Genomic DNA, 21957 nt, shown 5'->3' on the forward strand with positions numbered 1-21957 from the left:
ACGCCTATGTAGATATTCCCTTCAAAATCAGCCATTTCCAGTTACAATAGTCATTTACAACATTAACAATGTCTACACAGTATTTCTGATCAATTTGATGTTATTTTAATGGACAAAAAATGTGCTTTTCTTTAAAAAACAAGGACATTTCTAAGTGACCCAAAACTTTTGAATGGTAGTGTGTGTGTGTGTGTGTGTGTGTATACAGTGGGGAGAACAAGTATTTGATAACCTGCAAAATCGGCAGTGTGTCCTACTTACAAAGCATGTAGAGGTCTGTCATTTTTATCATAGGTACACTTCAACTGTGAGAGACGGAATCTAAAACAAAAATCCAGAAAATCACATTGTATGATTTTTAAGTAATTCATTTGCATTTTATTGCATGACATAAGTATTTGATCACCTACCAACCAGTAAGAATGCCGGCTCTCACAGACCTGTTAGTTTTTCTTTAAGAAGCCCTCCTGTTCTCCACTCATTACCTGTATTATCTGCACCTGCTTGAACTCGTTACCTGTATAAAAGACACCTGTCCACACACTCAATCAAACAGACTCCAACCTCTCCACAATGGCCAAGACCAGAGATTTGTGTAAGGACATCAGGGATACAATTGTAGACCTACACAAGGCTGGGATGGGCTTCAGGACAATAGGCAGGCAGCTTGGTGAGAAGGCAACAACTGTTGGCGCAATTATTAGAAAATGGAAGAAGTTCAAGATGACGGTCTGGGGCTCCATGCAAGATCTCACCTCGTGGGGCATCAATGATCATGAGGAAGGTGAGGGATCAGCCCAGAACTACATGGCAGGACCTGGTCAATGACCTGAAGAGGGCTGGGACCACAGTCTCAAAGAAAACCATTAGTAACACACTACGCCGTCATGGATTAAAATCCTGCAGCGCACGCAATGTCCCCCTGCTCAAGCCAGCGCATGTCCAGGCCCATCTGAAGTTTGCCAATGACCATCTGGATGATCCAGAGGAGGAATGAGAGAAGATCATGTGGTCTGATGAGACAAAAATAGAGCTTTTTGGTCTAAACTCCACTCGCCGTGTTTGGAGGAAGAAGAAGGATGAGTACAACCCCAAGAACACCATCCCAACCGTGAAGCATGGAGGTGGAAACATCATTCTTTGGGGATGCTTTTCTGCAAAGGGGACAGGACGACTGCACCGTATTGAGGGGAGGATGGATGGGGCCATGTATCGCGAGATCTTGGCCAACAACCTCCTTCCCTCAGTAAGAGCATTGAAGATGGGTCGTAGCTGGGTCTTCCAGCATGACAACGACCCGAAACACACAGCCAGGGCAACTAAGGAGTGGCTCCGTAAGAAGCATCTCAAGGTCCAGGAGTGGCCTAGCCAGTCTCCAGACCTGAACCCAATAGAAAATCTTTGGAGGGAGCTGAAAGTCCGTATTGCCCAGCAACAGCCCCGAAACCTGAAGGATCTGGAGAAGGTCTGTATGGAGGAGTGGGCCAAAATCCCTGCTGCTGTGTGTGCAAACCTGGTCAAGAACTACAGGAAACGTATGATCTCTGTAATTGCAAACAAAGGTTTCTGTACCAAATATTAAGTTCTGCTTTTCTGATGTATCAAATACTTATGTCATGCAATAAAATGCAAATGAATTACTTAAAAATCATACAATGTGATTTTCTGGATTTTTGTTTTAGATTCTGTCTCTCACAGTTGAAGTGTACCTATGATAAAAAATTACAGACCTCTACATGCTTTGTAAGTAGGAAAACCTGCAAAATTGGCAGTGTAACAAATACTTGTTCTCCCCACTGTGTGTGTGTGTGTGTGTGTGTGTGTATATATATATATATATATATATAACTATAAAAATAAACGTGCTCTCACTGTCAACTGCGTTTATTTTCAGCAAACTTAACATGTGTAAATATTTCTATGAACATAACAACTGAAACAAAAACTGAACAAGTTCCAGACATGTGACTAATATAAATGGAATAATGTGTCCCTGAACAAAGGAGGGGTCAAAATCAAAAGTAACAGTCAGTATCTGGTGTGGCCACCAGCTGCATTAAGTACTGCAGTGCATCTCCTCCTCATGGACTGCACCAGATTTTCCAGTTCTTGCTGTGAGATGTTATCCCACTCTTCCACCAAGGCACCTGCAAGTTCCCTGACATTTCTGGGGGGAATGGCTCTAGCCCTTACCCTCCGAGCCAACAGGTCCCAGAGGTGCTCATTGGGATTGAGATCCAGGCTCTTCGCTGGCGATGGCAGAACACTGACATTCCTGTCTTGCAGGAAATCACGCACAGAACGAGCAGTATGTCTGGTGGCATTGTCATGTGGAGGGTCATGTCAGGATGAGCCTGCAGGAAGGGTACCACATGAGGGAGGAGGATTTCTTCCCTGTAACTCACAACGTTGAGATTGCCTGCAATGACAAAAAACTCAGTCCGATGATGCTGTGACACAGCGCCCCAGACCATGACGGACCCTGCACCTCCAAACCGCTCCCGCTCCAGAGTACAGGCCTCGGTGTAACGCTCATTCCTTCGACGATAAACGCGAATCCAACCATCACCCCTGGTGGGACAAAACCGCTACTCGTCAGTGAAGAGCACTTTTTGCCAGTCCTGTATGGTCCAGCGATGGTGGGTTTGTGCCCATAGGCGACGTTGTTGCCGGTGAGGACCTGCCTTACAACAGGCCTACAAGCCCTCAGTCCAGCCTCTCTCAGCCTATTGCGGACAGTCTGAGCACTGATGGAGGGATTGTGCATTCTTGGTGTAACTCGGGCAGCTGTTGCCATCCTGTACCTGTCCCACAGGTGTGATGTTGGGATGTACCGATCCTGTGCAGCTGTTGTTACACGTGGTCTGCCACTGCGAAGACGATCAGCTGTCCTCCCTGTCCCCCTGTAGCGTTGCAATTCATTGCCATGGCCACATCTGCAGTCCTCGTGCCGCCTTGCAGCATGCCTAAGGCACGTTCACGGAGATGAGCATGGACCCTGGTCATCTTTCTTTTGGTGTTTTTCAGAGTCAGTAGAAAGGCCTGTATGACAGCTTTATAGGGATGATTAATCCTACGCAGCGGGCTTGTCTATCATGTACAGAAGTAGCCTCAGAGCCCAGGTATACAGTAGCTTATTGTTGCGTCTCCCTTATGACCTACACTAACTACAGCTGAATGAGAGGGAAACAGAAAGTACAACACTCTGACACACACACAGTACAGAGACGGAGGAGATTTAGGTATCAGCACTGGGGAGGACCAACACATCTGATTCAGCAGCCAAACCATATTCAGACCACTTCTATTCCTCCTATCGAGATACTTGACTGAACAAACCACTTCAGCATCTCTGACCGGACCTAATACACTCAGCAAAAAAAGAAAGTACGCATGGAATTGATATACAGTGTATTCACAACCCTTGAAGTTTTCCACATTTTGTTACGTTACAGCCTTATTCTAAAATTGATTCAATCGTTTTTTTTCTCTCATCAATCCCTTTATAATAAAGATCTGTGGCTATATATTTGGCTATATATAAAACCTGCTCCAGAGTGGTCAGGACCTCAGAATTTGGCGAATGTTCACATTCCAACCGGACAACAACCCTAAGCACACAGCCAAGACAATGCATGAGTGGCTTCGGGACAAGTCTCTGAATGTCTTTGAGTGGCCCAGCCATAGCCCGGACTTGAACCCGTTCGAACATCTCTGGAGAGACCTGAAAATAGCTTTGCAGTGACGCTCCCCATCCAACCTGACAGAGCTTGAGAGGATCTGCAGAGTAGAATGGGAGAAACTCCCCAAATACAGGTGTGCCAAGCATCATACCCAACAAGACTCAAGGCTGTAATCGCCGCGAAAGGTGCTTCAAGAAAGTCCTGACTAAAGGGTCTTAATAATTATGTAAATGTGATATTTCTGTTTTTTATTTTTATGGTACAATAACATATTTAAAATAATCCATCTACCTTGAGGATCTGTTTGGACAATTTGCACATTCGGGTCAAAATTATTGATATCAACAATGTAAAAAAGACCATTACATATTTATATCTGACTGAGGGATGCAAAGTACATTGAAAGGAGGTGATTCCACACAGGTGTGGTTCCAGAAGGTGAAGGAAGCATGGAGAGGTCAAGAGTTTAAAAAAAAAATATATATATATATATATATTATTTTTTAAATTTATATTATTATTATTTTTTAAGAGAGGTCAGAGTTAGCCTGACTTGTAAAATAGGCTAAGTAACAGAAGTTCGGTTTTGGAGAAACGTCATCAGTGCGTGCTCTGCAAGCAATGCAGTGGATGAAGGCGCGGCAAGAGCATGGTGAACGGATAGATGTGATAATGGACAGCGAGGAAGAAGGAGAAGAGCCAGGTGTAGTGGGAAGAAGCGTGTTGAGGAAGAATGGCGTCAGACATGATAAGGAGGAATCTGGGCCAATAGGAGTGACATTTTGGGAGAAAGTGAGCCCCTGCCAATTGGCAGATCCATTTGTGGTTTCAGGGTGGGTGAGAAAGGAGTTGTGGGCAGTTGAATCAGTGAAGTAACCTGTAGCGGACTTGTGATACTGTATGTTTTTGTGTTTTTTCTGATCAGAGGGAGCAGGCGCTACCACTTTGTTTCTGGTGCAATGGTCATGTTTCAGCAGTGTGTAGAAGGGAGATTCCAAGATGTGGGATGTGTGCAGTAGTGCATGGGACAGAGTATTGTGTAATTTCGGTGGATAAAGTTGTATGTGTCAACTGTAGGGGTGCCCTTGTTGCTGGGGATCTGAAGTGTCCTGGGCGACAGAGGCAGGTTGAAGTGTCAGAGTAGTGCAGAGGGTGTCGTATGCTGAGGCAGTGAAGGAAGTGGAGGGGGATGAGTCAAGGGTGAGGGATCCTGAGAGGATCCCAGTGAGTAGTAGATTTGTGCCAGCACGGAGGGATAGGGTAACAAGTGAGTTATGCTTCAGTAAGGTTGGCTTCTTAGTGTTCATACTGTAGCAAGGGTTATCAACTGTACCGCAGAAATGGAATGTAACTCACAGCAAATAGATGTTGTGGTGGCAGCTGCAGAGAAGGGTATACGAGATTTGACTTCAGAAGAGTTACAGGGTGTGTTGAGGGGTGGTGGCCCGTCCTCCCAGGCCATCAAAGTAGTGGAATAGTGTAGGTGGCATCTGCAGAGAGGTACCTGGGTGTATGAGTTAATGGGGTGCTGATTTTTATTTATATGAAATAGTGGTATATAGGTATAGGGTTAGTTGGTGGTGCAAGTGTTTCCTTTTAGGAACAGGAATAATGAAGATAATTTAATGTTGGTAGGTCGTGACTGGGTTTACATTTTAGTACAGTAGGGGGCGGTGTATGCACCTTTAAGTTGGATTCGATCCGCCAACCCAATCCCAAAGAAGAAGGTGTGGTTCCGGAGTTAATTAAGCAATTCATATCTATCATGCTAGGGTTATGTATGAAAATGCTGGGCAGGCCATTATGTTGGCTACCATGGCTTGACAATGCACCCAGGATGACAATGCACCCATCCACAGGGCTCAAGTGGTTTTTAATGGTTTGATGAGCATGAAAACGATGTAAACCATATGCCATGTCCTTTTCAGTCACCAGATTTCAACCCAATTGAACACTTATGGGAGTTTCTGCAGGGGTGCCTGAGACAGTGTTTTTCCGCCACCATCAACAAAACACCAAATTATGGAATTTCTCATGGAAGAATGGTGTCGCATCCCTCCAATAGAGTTCCAGACACCTGTAGAATCTATGCCAAGGTACATTGAAGCTCTTCTGGCTTGTAGTGGCCCAACACCCTGTTAAGACACTTTATGTTGCCATTTCCTTTATTTTGGCAGTTACTTGTAACATACAGTGAGCTCCAAAAGTATTGGGACAGTGACATATTTTGTTGGATGCATTTGCTGTTTGTTTTGGATGTGGTTCAGATTATTTTGTTCCCAATAGAAATTAATGGTAAAAAATGTATTGTGTCATTTTGGAGTCACTTTTATTGTAAATAAGAATATAATATGTTTCTAAACACTTCTATATTAATGTGGATGCAACCACGATTTCAGTGCTGGAGTACATAGCCAAAACAACAAAAACAATATTTTTGCAGTATTTGCAATTATAGGGGACTGTGTACTGTATATTCTACTGTATATGACGTGTATGTGAACAGTACTGTATGTGAATCCTTGTTTTAATCAAACATGAAGTGGGCATTATGCAATACCAACTGTATGTGTGAAATGTACAGTGTTGACAGACTCACAAATGATGTGTTCATATTATGTGTATTGACTCATAGTATAGATAAATTAAGACAATCACAATCTACACAGACATGGTTTACTGTTAGACAGATAAAGGCCAGACAAAAAAAACATACCGTGGCTGTGTGATGCATACAGCCAGGGGTTGGAACCGGTTCAGGGAACTGCACAGAAAATTTGAGGAAAAAATATGTTTTTAAAGGAACAGAATCAGAACTGGGAACGAAAGTGATCTATTCCGGAACAGAAACATTATTTTAAAATAATGGGAATCGGTTAATGGGAATCGGTTAATAACGATATTTTACGTTCCGAGAATTTTTTCCTATCCCACTAAAAATTGCAACATAAGCCCTATGCAAAGCCCTCACTGTCACTCAGAAACGTATTCCAGTGTCTGCCTGCCAGCTGAAAATCTTTGCGTGTGTGTGTAGGCTACCTTCCCGTCCCCTCCGAAACATAGGCTACTGTAGCCTATTGACGTTACAACCGTGATTCAGAAATTAGGGAGAGAGATTTAATTAGAGAAGAATGGATTAACTTTTTAAGGATACTGTAGTTATCACATTTGATATTGTATTTATTAACTACAAAAAGACGCTAAGACGTGTTTTTATTTTAATTCTGGTGCCGCTCTGCACACACAAGCTTGTTAGCTAGCTACAGTGCCTTGCGAAAGTATTTGGCCACCTTGAACTTTGCGACCTTTTGCCACATTTCAGGCTTCAAACATAAAGATATAAAACTGTATTTTTTTGTGAAGAATCAACAACAAGTGGGACACAATCATGAAGTGGAACGACATTTATTGGATATTTCACACTTTTTTAACAAATCAAAAACTTAAAAATTGGGCGTGCAAAATTATTCAGCCCCTTTACTTTCAATGCAACAAACTCTCTCCAGAAGTTCAGTGAGGATCTCTGAATGATCCAATGTTGACCTAAATGACTAATGATGATAAATACAATCCACCTGTGTGTAATCAAGTCTCCGTATAAATGCACCTGCACTGTGATAGTCTCAGAGGTCCGTTAAAAGCGCAGAGAGCATCATGAAGAACAAGGAACACACCAGGCAGGTCCGAGATACTGTTGTGAAGAAGTTTAAAGCCGGATTTGGATACAAAAAGATTTCCCAAGCTTTAAACATCCCAAGGAGCACTGTGCAAGCGATAATATTGAAATGGAAGGAGTATCAGACCACTGCAAATCTACCAAGACCTGGCCGTCCCTCTAAACTTTCAGCTCATACAAGGAGAAGACTGATCAGAGATGCAGCCAAGAGGCCCATGATCACTCTGGATGAACTGCAGAGATCTACAGCTGAGGTGGGAGACTCTGTCCATAGGACAACAATCAGTCGTATATTGCACAAATCTGGCCTTTATGGAAGAGTGGCAAGAAGAAAGCCATTTCTTAAAGATATCCATAAAAAGTGTTGTTTAAAGTTTGCCACAAGCCACCTGGGAGACACACCAAACATGTGGAAGAAGGTGCTCTGGTCAGATGAAACCAAAATTGAACTTTTTGGCAACAATGCAAAACGTTATGTTTGGCGTAAAAGCAACACAGCTGAACACACCATGCCCACTGTCAAACATGGTGGTGGCAGCATCATGGTTTGGGCCTGCTTTTCTTCAGCAGGGACAGGGAAGATGGTTAAAATTGATGGGAAGATGGATGGAGCCAAATACAGGACCATTCTGGAAGAAAACCTGATGGAGTCTGCAAAAGACCTGAGACTGGGACGGAGATTTGTCTTCCAACAAGACAATGATCCAAAACATAAAGCAAAATCTACAATGGAATGGTTAAAAAATAAACATATCCAGGTGTTAGAATGGCCAAGTCAAAGTCCAGACCTGAATCCAATCGAGAATCTGTGGAAAGAACTGAAAACTGCTGTTCACAAATGCTCTCCATCCAACCTCACTGAGCTCGAGCTGTTTTGCAAGGAGGAATGGGAAAACATTTCAGTCTCTCGATGTGCAAAACTGATAGAGACATACCCCAAGCTACTTACAGCTGTAATCGCAGCAAAAGGTGGCGCTACAAAGTATTAACTTAAGGGGGCCGAATACTTCCGCAAGGCACTGTATCTAGCTAGTTTCTTTGGTCTAACATTAAGCCAACTCACTGAAGTTCAAAGTCATTCAAAGTTCCTTCATAGAAGCTGCTCCTCCATAGGTATAATTCTGTGAGCCTAATTCAGATAATGCATAACAGCAAGAATTTCCAGCGCTTCAAGTCAAGCCTCCTCCTCCTCCTCCTCCTCCTACTCCACCTCCACCCTCGCTTTCCCGCTCCATAGCAAGCTGCTCTATCCGATTAGCTATGTAATTTAATGTCGAGCAAAAACAATGTTGATTTCAGAAGTTTATAAAGGAACCATTACTTTTTGGGGGGTTCGAACTGGTTCAGAACTTTATTTTGCTGGTCGGAACAGTAGAAACGAAAAAAGAATGGTTCTGTTCAGAATGAAACGATGGCAATAATTTAGGTTCCAACCCCATGCACAAAACAGAACATGCCAAATTCACACTTAGGTTTGTACTGTACCATACATAGCTCTCTCTGTGAGCACAACTCCCTCCTGCTCTTCTCACTGCTTTAACAGATAAGGACAGAAAGAACCACACCATCATGCTCACCTATGTCCTTAAGAAAAGCTCAATTGCTCAACTTGTGCGGGCATGACGGAAGTTTGTCTGCGCAGGGGTGAATCACTAGCAGCAGACTCTGTCTCTCTCTCTCCGCTAATGAATGGAGATTATAGGTCTGTTAAGGCGTGGCTGGGAGGGAGCCAGCCAGTTGTTTAAGACCCAATCGAATCAAGTCATCGGCCCTCTGTGACGTGTGAGGAACGTCTCTCTCTCTTTATCTTATCATCTTGCAGGTGCCTACTTGCCCAAGCTGGTGCAGCTGAAAATTAACAACAGTATGATAACGTCAGTAGGGTAAGCGGAAAGTCCCACTCTATAGTGCTCTGTCTCTGTCTCTCTGTCTATTGTAGTTATGTGTTGGAATTGTCTGTTAAATAAAATAAAGCATTTTCTGCTCTGAGTATTACAAACACTACCACTAGCAGCAGCTAACAGTATAAAGGCAGGTAGCCCTAGATGCTCCATTCCTATGATAGGGGACAAAGCAGGAGACCCACTGTGTGTGGGTTTCCCATCCTCCCACAAAGAGAGCTGTAATTGGAACCAGAGCTAGTGTTGTCCCATGGGGATCTCTGTGACGCTTCACCCTGGCCTGGCTGTCTGCATCAGGAAAGGCCCAGAAGCAGAAGGCTCTGGAGGCCCGCAATGTGGTTAAGAGCTAGGCTTTGAAGACCGAGACCACTGGGTCCTGCTGGTAGGCTATGGGATAGGAACATACACAGTACAGGTGCAGTGGCTTTATTTCCACTAAGGCAGGCCGTAGGGAGCTGTAACACTAGGGCGAGGGGGAACAGCAAATCTGACTGAGGGCCTTTGTCTGTGGAGAAAGAGGATGCACCCGGCCTGTAAATCGCACAGCAGACAGACAGACAGACTGTGGCCTGTTTGCCATATCAATTTTTGCTTTAGCCAGAACCTCTGTCATTCGCATGTATAACAGCACAAAGCACACAGATTTGGCAACCAGGCAAGGCTGACAAGGTGCTGCTGGAAAAAGCCTGTCGTTGGAGGATGAAGATGAAGCCATTGTGCATCTGTGTAAGTGTTATACAGGAAGCAGAGGATGCGAGAGGAGCAGAGGAGAGAAATATCTGTGTTACATGGCCTGGATGTTCTGTAGAGGGAGCGAGGGATAAGAGAGGAGAGGGAAGGTAGAGTGATACAGGATCAAGGTATATAAGAGAGGAAAGGAGCAGAGGGGAGATAGAGAACTGTGTGACCCACCCTGTGAGGAACAGCCAAGGGCCGGCCGGACGTGAACAGCCTCGATAGCATTTCCTGCTCTGGGCTGCAGAGGCTGATGAGGAGAGAGTGTTTGTAAGGGAGGGTGGTGGTCAGGGACAATTGAATACTGTGCCTGCTGTCAGGAGAGAAAGTAGGGAGTGTAGAGAAAGTAGGGAGTGTGCTGTTGGGGCTAAGGTTGAGCTTGGACCAGCTTTTAAAAATATACTAAAGTTGGGGACAGACCAGAAGTCATAGATAAACAAGGCTTCCAAAGGGTTTCCCATGGACCTGGGATTGGATGCGGGGGCTGGGTAAGTGTGCAGAGAGTAGGGATAGAAAGTCCAGCGGGGTTGTGGAGAATGCAGTATGCTGACTGTGTCCTGGAGGCCTGTCGGGAGACTGTAAGGAGTGTGCTAAGGTCCAGGGGTACTCATAACAGAGGCTGGTGAGAGAGGAGTGTGCAAGGGAGGGAGGCTGTGATGGGGCTACATTCACCGACAGGATTTCTTGCACCGCCTCGGCTGTGAAATCACGAAGTTCCCAAAAATGTTCAGCAGCATTCAAAATGATTCCAATTTTCGTATACTTTTTCTCCGCTTGTGCTGTACAGTTTATGACCATTACAATAAATAATACAAAGTCCACCTTTTTACCATGTAGCATTTCACTGTCCATTGGATAATGAGAAACCTTCACCGGTCTTGGTGGCTCTACTACAATTGCTTCTTCCCCGCTACTCGTTCCTTCTAATTTTCTCACCGCCTCCAGATAAGAGACATGCCGGACACTCCTTACCCTTGCCACCTCATTCTCCTCCACCCTAACAGGGCACTCCAAGAATTCAAGCGCATGTTCACCTCCACAGTTGTAGCATTCCCCTTCATATGGCATACAATACTCTTCCCTTCTGCACACACTTGACACATTACCAAATATTTTAGATTTATGACACTGAAGGGGCTTGTGCACAAAAGCTCTTACAGGGTATCTCATGAATCCTAACTTTATATGAGAAGGGAGAGACTATTCTTCAAAGAACAGTAGCATGGATGAAGTGAACTTCTTTTCTCCGTCCATCGTACAGGTCAATCAACGTGCACCAACCACTCCTTCGATGTCTTCAGTAATATCCTCTACCTTTATTTCTTGCGTCACCCCAGAAATAACCCCCTTGATAGGCTCCCTGCTACGAAAACCCACGCAGGAAACATTCCACTCCGATATCTTTTTTGAGTCTTAACACTCGTGTCTTCTGCTCCGCAGACACACAACAAATCTAAATAAGACCACTTCTTGTGTCTCTCACCGACTCCACACTTTCTTCCAACACATTCCAGATTTTCCTGGATATGTTAAACGGATTTCTCAAGTAGCATTGATCCAAAACCCTGACACTGACCAAAAACAAGTCTATTGGTTCCCTATTTTCCAACATAGCTTTACTTCTCGTTTCCCGTCTTCTTCGCCACTGTCACCCACTCATTCTCACTCCGTACTATTAGCTTCACTCGACTCTTTAGCAGTTTCAAACAAAACCTCAGTTTCTGCAATCATCCTTCCGTAATCCTAGCTACCTGAACTATTTCCCTGTTTGTCCGCTAGGTTTTATGGGTGTTATGACTCATGCAGTGGTACTCTATTCGTCCTCATGGCTGCGCTTTACTACCACAGGTAAAATCTTGAAGATTGCCCAATATTTCGTTGTAGTAAGGACCCGAATAAACAAAGTGAGTGGGAGAACCTATTAAAGTAAGTAAATGTTGAAAAAACTTTTTACATTTTTTTTTTACAGTCCTAGTAGTAGGCCACTTTGTAGGCTAACTCAACTGAGCTGCTAGCTAATGTTACACATTGTTTAGCTATGTGAATTAAATGCCATCAGCTAGCTAACTTTCTATTAGCTAGCGATCTTGATGTAATTATTGTAAATGAAAACAGTCTCCAAATGCTTTTGTAGAAAGCAGTCATGAAATGAAGAGGGTGAAATTGCAGCTCCAACTATCAGAAAAAGGAGAGTGTAGGCTACTGGATAGCGCAGGTAACTTTGTGGGAGAACATTATGAAAACATTCTCCAGTTCCAGACCCGAGAGAGAAAAACCTTGAGGACAGAGAGATAATAGCGACATAATATTCAGTGCGGTCTAATTTGAGTATAAATTAAGCCTGTTTCTTTGTGATGTTTTCTGTCCTCAGATAAAGAAAGCCTGTGTTTGCAAATGAAGAGAGGGGTCCCAATGAATGTTCAAAAAAACTAATGGTGCATTTCCATACATGATTTACACCAGTGTTTTACCCATAAGGCTCAGACTTTTCGGTTTCCATCTACGCAGGCCAGCACCCTTGTGCCACTGGGCCATGTCTCTGGTGGACCTGCTCTCACTTGGGGCCAAAGCCAAGCCACTGGTACTTTGCAGTTTAATTTACATAACAAAGGCTAATTGTGAACTAACACCTTCTCACAAACCAACTGTGTATACCAGCTGTATTTTTGTATACAAAATGTTGATAACATAGGTAGGCCTACCTATATGCCATGGGTTATATGTGTAGGCCTACTTATGTTAGCACAGGTTGTATACAAATATACAGTTAAACATCACACACAATGTATAAACCTATTACAATTGGGGCAGGCGAATCCCTCCCTGTCTGCTGGGTGTGCCAAGATTCTGTTTCAGCCCAGCAATAACACACCTGATTCAACTTATCAAACCCAAGGAGTTGACAATCAAGTGTGCTATTTCTGGGCTGTAACAGAAGTTTGGTCACCCAGTAGAACAGGGATCAGTGGAGCAAGGTTGTGCTATCGCTGGTATGGTGTTTTTTCTTTTGTCCACCTGAAATGATGCTTTAGTAATAATAGTCTACTCCTCAATGATCTATTGTTGTTTTCACTAAGATGTCTAATCTTAACATACGAGTTATCTTATGTATACATTTTATAGTGATGAAGGGTTGATTCTTTCAAGGGAAGTGTTTTAACTTGTTTTAATTGTTAAACTATTTTATTCAAATGAACTAGTGTCAATGTTGATTAATCGCATATCACAATCCTGCAATGAAGAGGGGAAGGGCTTCTGTCTCTGTGTCTGTTTCCGTGTTGTATTCTCAAATGAACATTTCCTTTTTGTCTAGTAGTTGAACAAATTATTTTCAGATGGTCATACCAAGAATCATTTAGCTATTTGATTTTGAATTGTAAGACCCCTTGAAGTATCAAAAAATGTATTTAAAAAATATTTGTTGAAAACAATGTTTGGACCTTACTGCTGTTAGCCCATACAAATGCATTGAATAACAGATTCACTACATGGAACAACAAAAGGAAGTTTGTTATGAAGTGTCTGTCCTATATCTGAGAGATATAAGAAATATCAGGAAATATATACATATATATTTTTTTACATGTATTTAGCCACTTATTTTTGGCACTAAACAGTCTAAGCCTCGTCGAAGCTGGGGAGGGGGTTCTACTAAGCTATTTAGAATAGCAAGATAATTTGATTTTGAATTTTAAGACCCCTTGAAGTATCAAAAATAATTATATACAGGACCAGTCAGAAGTTTGGACACACCTACTCATTCCAGGTTTTTTATTTTTTTATTTTTACTATTTTCTACATTGTAGAATAATAGTGAAGACATCAAAACTAAAAAATAACACATGGAATCATGTAGTAACCAAAAAAGTGTTAAACAAATCAAAATATATTTTATATTTGCGATTCTTCAAAGTAGCCACTCTTTGCCTTGATGACAGCTTTGCACACTCTTGGCAATTCTTGTAACATAACAAAATGTGTAGCAAGGGAAGGGGTCTGAATACTTTCCAAATGCACTGTAGGTAGATGCCGTGGATTGAGACGCATCCAATGCAAAAAACAACAACATATCTCTAGCTTAAACTGATACATTTTTATGGGGATATTTTTATTATGCTAATTATATTTCTGTGGGTGAGTGGACATCGACCTTAGGGGGTTTTAAGTGTCGACATATAACATTGGTTAGTGCAAATCCAACCTTTAAAATGTAGGTACAGTATGAAAATAATATTAGTCAATAATTTCCTTTTTTTATTAACATTTTGTTGGCTTTATAATCATGATAAATTGAACTATACTGAACAAAAATATGAACGCAATATGCAACAATTTCAAAGGTTTTACTGAGTTACAGTTCATATAAGGAAATCAGTAAATTCAAATAAATTCATTAGGCCCTAATTTATGGATTTCACATGAATGGGAATATAGATATGCATCTATTGGCCACAGATACCTTTAAAAAAAAGGTAGGCGCGTGGATCAGAAAACCAGTCAATATCTGGTGTGACCAACATTTGCCTCATGCAGCTTAACACATCTCCTTCGCATAGAGTTGATCAGGCTGTTGATTGTGGCCTGTGGAATGTTGTTCCACTCCTCTTCAATGGCTGTGTGAGGCTGTGTGAAGTTTCTGGATATTGGTGGGAACTGGAACATGCCGTCATACATGTCGATCCAGAGCATCCCAAACATGCTCAATGGGTGACATGTCTGGTGAGTATGCAGGCCATGGAACAACTGGGACATTTTCAGCCTCCATGAATTGTGTACAGATCCTTGTATTATCATGCTGAAACATGAGGTGCTGGCGGCGGATAAATGGCACGACAATGCGCCTCAGGATGTCGTCACGGTATTTCTGAGTTCAAATTGGCATCGATAAAATGCAATTGTGTTTGTTGTCCGTAGCTTATGCCTGCCCATACCATAACCCCACCACCACCATGGGGCACTCTGTTCACACCGTTGACATCAGCAAATCGCTCGCCCCAAAAGACACCATACACATGGTCTGCGGTTGTAAGGTCGGTTGGACGTACTGCCAAATTCCCTAAAACGATGTTGAAGATGGTTTATGGTAGAGAAATTAACATAAAATTCTCTGGCAACAGCTCTGGTGGACATTCCTGCAGTCAGCATGCCAATTACATGCTCCATCACAACTTGAGAAATCTGGCATTGTGTTGTGTGACAAAACTGCACATTTTAGAGTGGCCTTTTATTGTCCCCATTACAAAGGTGCACTTGTGTAATGATCACACTGTTTAGTCAGCTTCTTGATATGCCACACTTGTCAGGTGGATGGTTTTTCTTGGCAAATGAGAAATGCTTGGGATGTAAACAAATGTGTGCACACAGGTTCCTTGACTAACCACACATTTACTCGGTACCAGACCCCCTGTATTCTACTGTGTTACTTGTTATCTTTACTTTATTTCATTTTGGAAATATTTTCTTAACTCTATTTCTTGAACTGCGCTGTTGGTTAGGGGCTTGTAAGTAAGCATTTCAAGTATTTGGCACATGTGACAAATAACAATTGGTTTGATTTGAATTTGAGATAAATAAACTTTTTGTGCGTATGGAACATTTCTGGGATCTTTTATTTGAAACATGGGACCAACATTTTACATGTGGCATTTATATTTTTGTTCAGTGTAGCTAGTTATACCTAGGTAACTTACAACGTTAGCTGACTTTTCTCAAAACGTACTTCATTGTGGCTAGCTTCTTCTTGGCCTGCACAGCCAAATATCACTCCAGAAATAAAAAAAATTAAAAATATTGATATGGCCAGCGTTGTAGACCATTTCTCTCTTCTTGCCGCAGCTTTAACTAATCTCGAAATATCAGAAATGCAGCGAAAACCAGTGTGCTGCAAGCGTTCTAAAAATGTGCTTGTTGACTAAAAGTGCTTGTTTTTAGTCCCCCCAAAAACTCCTGTCACTAATCTGGTGAGGACCTTTGGCAAGGCATTTGATTGGTTTAACGTGTTACGAGTCGTCACTGATTAACACCCCTCTTTAGTAGATTTCCGCAGTGACTCTTCCCCAGGTTTCCCATTTTACAGATGGCAAAATTAAGGAGGCTTTTAAAAAAATGGCCTCCTATTGGTTCAGGCCAGGGACCAATCACAATGTGAACACCACAAAACATAATTTGATTGGTCAGATTGTGGCAACTTATTTACCAATGAGGGGATTCAATTATCTGGCTCGGGTTACCCTGGTGAGAGGAGTTTGCAGCGGTTGAAAAGTGATTGCATTAGTTTTGGAGGCGGTGTTATGATACTAATAGTTTGTCAAGCCTGGTGGTTAGTAGGGTTGTGGCTACCAGTACAGCTCCATCTAGTTGTCACGTTGGGGATAACAGTTGTGGACAACTAGCATTTTAGCTAAGCCTAACCCAAAACCTTTTCCTAACCTTAACTTCATTCTCCTAACCAGCTACGTAATGTCACTTCTGTTCGTAGCTGGGTTAGGCTTAGCTAAAATGCTACAGTTGTCAACAAACCATCAATCTCGACAAACCATCAGTATCATCACAGGGGCTCCAGGGGATGAGCTTCAAAACATGATTCATATAGGCTATCTAAATACCTTTAAATCAATCTATTACCCTGGTGCTCATTTTAAAAGTTGGGTACACCAGTGCTACTAGTACCAATGAACAAAGCCCTGCCGGTAGCCTTTTGCCCTCCTGATGTTCTGTTGTGACAATTCCACCCTTGCCTCTGGATCATGGCTGTGTAGGGACCTGGGAACCACGCTGTCTCACCTTCAGGTGCTGTGGATATCTCACTGCAGCCTGGCAGACCTGGATGGTGTCCCCTCCTCCTCTCTCAAGGTAGAGTTTGTAGTGGAAAACCTTTGCAGTGTACCATCATGAACTACAGTCTACAAGACCTGTTACTCCACCTGGCTTCTATCCAACTCATTCACCTGTGAAAACCTCACAGTTCAACAAAGGTTGATGTTTTATGTATTTGACTACGTAAATGTTGAGTTCCACTAAACCTGAGCCTGTGTTGGTATGTCCTCTCCCTACGCTAGGAGCTGTATGTGGCCTACAACAGAGTGTCGGACATGAGTCAGTTGAGCATGCTGGAGAATCTACAGCTGTTGGACCTGGAAGGGAATGATGTGAATGACCTGGTGCAGGTGCAGTACCTGGGCCGGCGCTCCCAACTCTGCACGCTCACCCTAGAGGGAAACCCTGTCTGTATGCACCCCCACCCTAATGCCACACAGGTATTTGCGCACACTCCAACACTCCTAACCCTCACCACAACCACAATCATGTGTATTATTGTATATATTACTGAATCTGGATTTTAGATACTCCAAGATGCGTGCATATGTGTGTGTGTGTGTGTGTGTGTGTGTGTGTGTGTGTGTGTGTGTGTGTGTGTGTGTGCGTCCAGGCATGGGGGTTGTGAGTGTTTGAGTCTGGTAATGAAATTATCCAGAATGACTGTGCTACCATGGCTCTGCATGCTGGGCTCAGGCTGTGAGTCATACTCTCCACAATGTCCCCCATATGGGCCCAGATGATAATGTCCGCATCAGGCAGAACAGGGTGGGACTGGAGAGCAGGGGACAGGGAATTGGTGTTCAGAGCAAAACAGGCTTTGCTTGTGTAAGTAGGGATGGTACAAGCTGTGGTGATAGTTAGTATAAACATTGCTCAACTAGGCAGGGTGGAAAATATACTCTCTTTAGCACAGGTGTTGATATGGGAATGAGCCCATATTAAAGTGGTATATTAAGGTTTCGCTATAACGACATAATGCAGTGTTGAAGTGGTATGAATGGATGAGTGAATATGTTTATTTTTGACCCACCCAACCAGCAGCAGGAATTAGGAAACTGGGGCAGTGAGGGAGGGAACGCTGTCCTGAATATGCATTAGGCTTGGTCCAAGCTCTGAGAGAGGGGTCCTTGGGTTTGCTTTTTTTTCTACTTTTCTAGACTCTATACCCTTGGTGGAGCACAGAAAGTGCAGCTCTCTCTCTTTCTTCTCTCTCCTCCCCCTCGGTCTCGCCTCTCTCTTGTCTCTTTCCCTCTCTCTCCCCTCTCTCTCTGTTGGTTGGTGAAGGGTGAGAGTACTCCGCTCTAATTTAATCTCTTAGCAGCAACATAGTGCTTTTACTGGTCTCTCTCCCTCCTCGCTCTCCGCAGTGCTGTCTCCCAGTGCTGATAAAGGACCAGAACACTGTACAAAGTGCAGATTATTGCCATTATTAGCACTCAGAACCATTTTCTTTGTCTCCTCCTTTGAACAGAAGTTACACTCATTGTGGCTTAAAGCTCTTCTAACAGGGCTATGTTCTTTTACAGTATGTTATTCTGGTGTTAAGTGGTGTGTTTGGCGTTGAAAGGATAACTTTGATAGGTTGGACATTCCTTGACCTTAATCGACCATTAAAATCACAACCAAAGCACAACATTGGACCCTTTATGAAGTCACCTATCATATTTGTATCACCTAACATACTGAATCGACTGTGTAGTTCAGAGGTAGGCAACTCTGCTTCTCCAGGGCTGCACTGGATGCATTTATTCAAGCCCTGTTTTAACACACCTAGCCTAATTCAACCTGCCATCTGCTTATATGGACCTCGATTAGTTGAATGAGGTATAAGTGCTGGGCTGGAATAAAAGCCTGCACATACTGCAGCCCTCAAGGACTAGATTTTCCCCACCCTCCATGTAGTACCCTTTGACTGAGCTGGTCTTCTGCAACTGAAAGTAGTTGGAGTGGATCTGTTAGCGTTTCTTTTTTTATGTGCGGGATCTCTTCCTTCAAGGTACCCTCTCGTGTTTCTTCATCCTGCCTTCTCCTTTCCCTAGTTCGAGGAGGAAAAGGGTTACTGCTACCGGTTGGCGGTAAGGGAGCTGGTCCCACAGCTGCATTACCTAGACTACATGTGTGCAGAGGAGAAGGCAGGGCCTGGCTGCACCAACTCCATGGGGGAAGACTGGGCCCTGCTCAGAGAGTCCATCAAAGACGGCAGCTGCGTAGCGATGGCACAGGGTGTGTGTGTGTGTGTGTGTGTGTGTGTCTTTTTGCTTCCATAAGGCCATTAATACTACTCTGTATTGTATTCTATATGTTCCCTCTTCCCTGTCTGGCCATAGAGGAGAGAGCAGCCAGTGTGAGTGCCTACTCCAGACCCAGCTCTGGCCAGCGCCTAGCTAACAGCCTCTTCAGTTCCCATCCCTCCAGTCGACCGGTCAGTGCCAGGCCCCTCTCAGCAGTTGACTCCAGACCCCTTTCTAGGTCGTGACCCTTATCAGGGGCTGGATCCAGAGCCTTCTCTCCTTCCGGGTCCAGATCCGGTTCTGCTGATGCAGGTCCAGCCTCTGTGGACCCAGACGCTAGCGTTCTGACGCACGGTGAGATACTGTATTGGTGTCCTTAGCACTGAAAGCCCTACCATCTCCACATACAAGGCCCCACTTTTAGTAACTGAATATGGCCCATATAGTGAACCAGGCTTATTGTTTTGTATCCTTCTTGTGTGTTATTCAACAGTTTCTAATGTATTTGACTTTATTTTCCAAACGTAGCATCCAAATGTATAATTAGTCAACTCTGCCACCATGAGGACATGTTGTAACAGTGTCTGAAGATTCATCATCATGTCGTTTTAAATCAGCGATCATTGATTTTCTGACCACAGAAATCAGGCATACTATGCCTTTATCCAGTTTCATAATTTCCCATGTTGTGACAATCCCATCCCTGATTAGCTATCCTCCACAGTAATTCATTGTTTTTTGTTTCTCTCCAGGTGCAGGGAAGATCTTGTTCTGTGGGAACCCTGTCCAGGCCCTCAGAGCCAGGCGACAGAAGATGAGGGTATGTTGACCCATCAGTGGGGAGAAACTGTAGATACTGAGTTCTTACTCATCTCTGGCACATTGACCACCACAGCAGAGATTTGACAGTTTCCCAGTGCCAATGGAAGGTGGCCCAGAGTGAAGGTGGAATAGTTATGTGTTGTGACAGACCATTATGGCTGGGTGACGTTGCCCCCCCCCCCCGTCTCTCTAATGTGATGTCAGGATGAACAGAAGGAGATAATTATCTGAGAGAGGAGGGGAGGGTGATGGAGCGATGCAGGTGTGGCCCAGGTGACATGACAGATGGAGCTCCCTGCCAACGTCCGACGATCTGTCATCTCTACACACTCTGTCACTTTCTCTCTCTGTTCTTCACTGTATTTCTTCCTCTGCCTCCATCCATATTCTATATATTCATCCCTCTCAACATTCCTGTCCCTCTATCCCTCCCTCTGATTCCCTCTCTCTATTCCCCTTACCCTCCTATCTCCAACCTCATCCATCTCTCTCTCTCTCCCTATGCAGGTGCCACCCCCACCTCTGTGTAAAGCTCTGCCTTTAACTTCATAATGTCTCCCTGCCTCTCTCTCTCCCTACCTTTGTATGCAGACTGTGTCCACTCCAAGCACCCCACCCCTCCATGTTTTGGAGCACACATATGACCTTTCGGAGCAGGACGGACACCAGCGCAGCGACGTGTTCTCTGAGCTCAGGGCCTGGAGGGAACAGCATAACATGTACTGACCACTTAGTCATGTGTCAATCAGCCAGCACTGGCTTGCCAGACTTACCTTTCCAGTCCCCCTCTTCAGGTGAGTCTCTCTCACCTCTGGTTTACAAGGCAATCAAACATGTCAAACCTATTCAGTATATAAAATATAAAACCAAGAAACCTAAATATAAATCCAAGGAATTGTAACACAGAATAACTTGAAATCACACTACCACAATGCAACATCAAATGTTCTCTAGTAAACTATGCTTCATTTACAGATGTGTTTCAGATAAAAGCCAAATCCCTTGAGGTGGCCTGTATCTCCCTGTCCTCTGAATCCACTTTGACGCCCTCTCCCCCTCAAAACGCCACATCAGACCCTGGTGGCCGGAGGGTGTCAGAGCTGCGAGCGCGCAGACTGAGGCTTAGTGGTGGGGTGGCTGAGGCCAGGACTGGGACTGCTGTAAAGCCTACTGACGACCACACAGAGCTTGGGCCAATTAGAGGAGACCCAGGCTTGAGGATCAAGGGCTCCAGGAGTCTGTGAGGCCCAAAGTCCCTCTGCTTCCCCAGGATACTCACCACCTGCCACACAGGCCAGCCTCCATCCCCCTAGTCCAAGGGCTCAGGTCACCGACAGGTCACCGACAGGACTTCTGTGCAGTCCAGCAACGGGCATCAACCAATCACCTCATGCAGACCACCAGAGAGGATGGCCATCACATGTTTAGGGAAGAGGACCTTGGGGGCTGGATTACATCCAACAATCACCTGAAGAGTGGAACATGGGATCCAAGTGTGAACTTCCTATCTCAATGTTTTGACTCCCTCTGCTGGACAGTTAGAGAATAATTTGCATCCCTCTTTTCTTTCCCAGCTCAGAATTGTACAGTACTGACACTGATCTCACAGTGCCTTTACTGAGGACAACAGCCCTTGTAGGGGGAGGCACAGTCCCAAAATTCCATTTTTGTTTTATCAAGGCAACGGTGTGCTTAAGGACCATGTGGACGCCTCCGAGCAGTCGGATAGGCTGTTTGGAGTGTTCATCCGACTGGATTAAAAAAAGTAATAATAATGTCCCCCCAACTTCTAAAACCAAAGTTGTGCCCCTGATCATAGCAAAAGTAATGAAGACATCACATGGAGGTTTCTAAATGAAATAGTGTATGTGCATATAATCAGACTGTGTCAGAGTGCTTTAGGCTAGTACTAACACTACTGGAGCTTTTTCAGAATATTTGGAAAAAGTTAGTTGGCCAGTGTTCCTGCTTAGAGAAATACCCCTGAGCTGCTGGATCAGGACCAGTGCTATTGTGAAGCTTACAATGGAAAGGTCAGGACCAGAGAGGATCCTAAATCAGTTTCTAAGGGTTCAATGTAATTTAATTGC

The 21957-nt window shown here is 43.9% G+C and overlaps 1 protein-coding gene across 1 annotated transcript; it reads left to right on the forward strand.

Annotated features, from left to right (window-relative positions):
- Nucleotides 1–573: 573 nt before the first annotated feature.
- On the forward strand, nucleotides 574–21508 carry LOC139384191 (leucine-rich repeat-containing protein 56-like). The gene is given in 9 exon segments (XM_071129248.1): nucleotides 574–670; nucleotides 9182–9242; nucleotides 16754–16847; nucleotides 17054–17251; nucleotides 18854–19037; nucleotides 19142–19399; nucleotides 19798–19865; nucleotides 20459–20661; nucleotides 20843–21508. Coding segments are annotated over 8 exon segments (1095 nt in total). The 3' UTR covers nucleotides 20594–20661; nucleotides 20843–21508.
- The last annotated feature ends 449 nt before the right edge of the window (nucleotides 21509–21957 follow it).

Source organism: Oncorhynchus clarkii, chromosome 1 (genome assembly GCF_045791955.1).
Source record: "Oncorhynchus clarkii lewisi isolate Uvic-CL-2024 chromosome 1, UVic_Ocla_1.0, whole genome shotgun sequence".
Lineage (NCBI taxonomy): Eukaryota > Metazoa > Chordata > Actinopteri > Salmoniformes > Salmonidae > Oncorhynchus > Oncorhynchus clarkii.